The sequence below is a fragment of the Eimeria acervulina genome, genomic scaffold (assembly GCF_000499425.1).
Source record: "Eimeria acervulina Houghton genomic scaffold, Eah_scaff210, whole genome shotgun sequence".
Lineage (NCBI taxonomy): Eukaryota > Apicomplexa > Conoidasida > Eucoccidiorida > Eimeriidae > Eimeria > Eimeria acervulina.
The window spans coordinates 31,144-34,961 of record NW_013550040.1 but is presented as its reverse complement, the minus strand read 5'-3'; the positions used below and the strand labels follow the sequence as shown (position 1 = coordinate 34,961).

At 43.6% G+C, this 3,818-nt stretch overlaps 1 protein-coding gene across 1 annotated transcript in view; it reads left to right on the top strand.

Moving 5' to 3' along the window:
- Positions 1 to 2,755: 2,755 nt before the first annotated feature.
- EAH_00025710 (hypothetical protein, conserved) overlaps positions 2,756 to 3,818 on the top strand; it is a gene marked incomplete at both ends in the record, with an annotated part of 7,848 nt that continues 6,785 nt past the window's right edge. The window contains one exon of the mRNA XM_013396606.1: positions 2,756 to 3,297. Coding sequence (XP_013252060.1) covers positions 2,756 to 3,297 — 542 coding nt within the window. The remainder of the gene's footprint in view (positions 3,298 to 3,818) is intronic.

The following is a 3,818-nucleotide window of genomic DNA, read 5'->3' as shown; positions in this document are numbered from 1 at the left end:
GTTTGCTGTTATTGCAGCAACTGCCTACAAAGGAGGTAAATATGCTAGAATTAAGCTGGGGTGTATAGGCAGATGCTTGCTTCCTCTGGCGTCGTATCGAACAGGAAGAGACAAGCATACTCTTCTGAAGGATGGCTTCATAGAAACAAACTTTACTGTATTTGTCTCCTGCCGTATTCTTATCTTCTTGTTTTCTGGTGTCTCTGCAAGTTTTGTGTCTGCTGCACGTGCACAGCGTCTCTATTCTCCTGTTGGCCTTCTCGCAATGACGTTGCTGTCGTTCTCTACATGCATGCATGCATGCATGCAGCTATCACCGTTGCATGCATGCATGCATGCAGCTATCACCCTTGCATGCATGCATGCATGCATGCATGCATGCAGTGCAATGGAGATAGATAGCTCCGCGCTAAGGATAAGTTGGCGTTACAAACCAATGTATTGCCAGGGCTATAGCACCGTCATGCATGCGTTCGACAGCAGCAGCAACAGCAGCAACAGCACAAACGGTAGCAGCAAGAACAGCTTCACTTGCTGCGGCAAGGAGTGCAGCAGCAAGATATGTAGCAAAAGGAACCCGTGCAGCACTAGAAACACTACTTGCTGCAGTAGCAGCAGCAAGTGCTGCAGAGCCCCTCCTCCTGCTCCATCTATCCCCTGCTGAGTGACCAGCATTGCTGCATATCTTGCTGTGGCATTCCTTGCTGCAGCAAATGAAGCGGCTCTTGCTGCTACCGTTCGTGCTGCTGCTGCTGCTGCTGCTGTAGAACGCATGGATGACGTTGCTACAGCCCCGGCACGAGGGCGTATCCTACTAGGCGAGAGAAATAGAGACAAGTGCAGCAAACTGTCTCTGAAGTAGTTATGTCTATATATTCTCCTTGCATGAAGATTGTCTCCTCATGCATTAATTACTACTGAAGAAGAAGTAGGGTCAACTACTTCTTCTTCAGTAGCATGAAACGCATGATTAATGCATGCGTTAACGGGAGACCCGCTAGAGCTTGCATATCAGTTTAAAATATACAGCAGCAGCTGCAGCAAACTGAGATAACAATCACTGAAAGATGTCTCTTCCCTTCATCAGCCCTACAAAGCTGAGCTTCGGTGCACAAGAAGCATCAAAAATAGCGGGGAGATAATCTGCTCTTTGCTTTATTTTTGTCTCAACTCTCTTGCTTCTTTTCTTCTTTCTTTCTCTCTGTACATATATATATATATATATATATATATATATACATATACATATATATATATATATAAATACATATGCGTAAATGTATATTATATATAATATTTATATTTATATGCATTACTTTGTTATTTTTTTGATAGTTTAGGAGTACGGTAAATGGATGGAAGTAATATTATCAAATAAAATAAAATATTATATTCTTCTTATAATTTAAATCAATATGTTTATCTTTCTCTGAAGTATTATTACTGCACATTATTAATTTAATAATAAACGTAGAAAAACGCTAAAAGCCCTTCACAGAGGCCGCATTAATTAATGTTAGGACGCATGCGACTGCCAGGTGAAGCGTGGAGCATAATATATATAATATATACATTATATATATACGCATATAATATGCATATGAATATATATATATATATATATACATATATTCTCTCACTCTGTATATATATATTTTATATATGTATATATATACATATATATTTTCTCTCTACGCATATACATTATATATATATACATATATAAGTTGATACATTGTCTATATATATATACTCTGCCTACGCATATATATATATATATATATGCATGCATATATAAACAGAGTGCCTACATATATATATGTACTCTGCGCCCTATATATATATATATGCATATATATACACACATATATATACATATATGTATATATATACTATATATATTATATATAGTGTAGGTCGTGTGGGTGCCCTGTAGATGCATGCAACGGGTATGTTGCATGCAGCAGGCCATCTATAAGGAGAACGAACAAACAAAAACAGATAAATAAATCTTTTTTTTTTTATACAGTAAAACAAATATTTTGTTTATAAAGCGCTAGCGGTGCTGCTAGTCTTTGTCTGTCAGCTGTTTGCGTCTGCAGTATTTTATTATAATTATATTTTAGTTATAAAACAATAAAACAAAATATTTTAAATAATTATTAAACACTATGAAAATGCAATAAAAAAATGTTCTACATGTGGGGCCCCCTCTATGGTGGCTGGCAGCAGCAGCAGCAGCAGCAGAAGCAGCAGCAGCAGCAGCAGCGGCAGCAGCAGCCCTTGTTCGTTTTCATTTTTCTCTATTTTTTCCTACTCTTTTTCTTCCTTCTGAAACTTTAATTAAATATAAATATTAAAACCAAGTCAATAGAAAGACTTAACACATAATTTTAGGTGTATATACACCTCAAACGTCGGAGCTGCAGGTGACCCTAAGCGAGCAACATTCTTGCTGCTGCAGTAGCCGGAGCAGCAGCAAGAGCAGCAGCAGCAGGAGCAGCAGCAGCAGGAGCAGCAGCAGCAGCAGCAGGCTTTCTGTCTAGTATTAACAAATATTATTTGCTGCAGAAGGGGCCCCTCAACATCTTATCTTTCCGCTTGTTTAAAAATAAATTTATACTTCTTCTTTATACAATAATACGCAGATGGATGACAGAGGCTTTTGCTGCTGCTGCCGACAGCAGACGTAGCTGCTGCTGCCGCTGCTGCTGCTGTTGCTGCAGCAGCAGCAGCAGCAACAGCGAGGTATAGGATGGATGATGACCTCAAGGGAGGCTGGGGCCCCACGGTAGGGCCCCCAAGAGGCAGCACAAACAGAAGCCGCTGCATGCCTGCAGCAGCAACAGCAGCAACTGCAGCACCAAGTGCAGCAGCAACAGCAGCACAAACAGCAGCAAATATGCTCCCTACGCCAGCAGATGCTCTGATTGCTTCGTTGGATAGCACAGCAGCGTGCAGGCCCTCTCCTGCTGCAGCACCTGCTGCAGCAGCAAATGCAGCAGCAACTGCAGCAGCAACAGCAGCAGCAAATGCAGCAGCAAATGCAGAACTGTACGCAAAATCAGAAGCTGCTGTCTTCACGGAGGCAGCAAAGTGCTGCTTGGGAGCAAACTACGCAGCCACAAGACAGCAACAGCACCTGCAGCAACAGCAGCAGCTGCTGCTGCTGCAGCAACAGCAGCATCTGCAAAAGTATGATGCACAGGCGCGGCAGCAGCAGCAGCAGCAACAGCAGCAGCAGCAGCTGCTGCACGAGGAGCACAAGGCTGCGTCCTGGGCTGCATACACCCGGATGTACGCAGGAGGAGCTGCATGTACACCAGAATTAAAAACAAGTAAGCCTCTTTCACTGACATGCTGCTGTGCTGCTGCTGCTTTGCTGCTGCTGCTGCTGCTGCTGCACGCTGCTCACCTGTGCCTATAAAGGCCCCCTTTACCCTCCTTTTGTTACTGTCGCTGATGGTGCTGCAGCTGCTGCTGCTTTTGATGTTGCTGCAGCTGCTACTGCTGCGTTTTCTGCTGCTCTAGCTGCTAGTGCTGTTTTTGCTGCTGCTGGTGTAGCTGCTAATGCTGCTGTTGCTGTTGCTGCATTGCTTCTGGTGTTGCTGCTGTTCGTGCTGCTGCTGCTGCTGTTGCTGCTGCTCTTTAAACGAATTGCTGCATCACATGAATAGACAATGTGTTGCTGCTGCTGCTGTTGCAGTGACGACGAACGGCAGCAAGAGACATATCAGCACAAGCGGCAGCAGCAGCAGCAGCAGCAGCAGCAACAGCAGCAGCAGCAGCAGCAGCAGCAACAGCAACAGCTCGTCGTC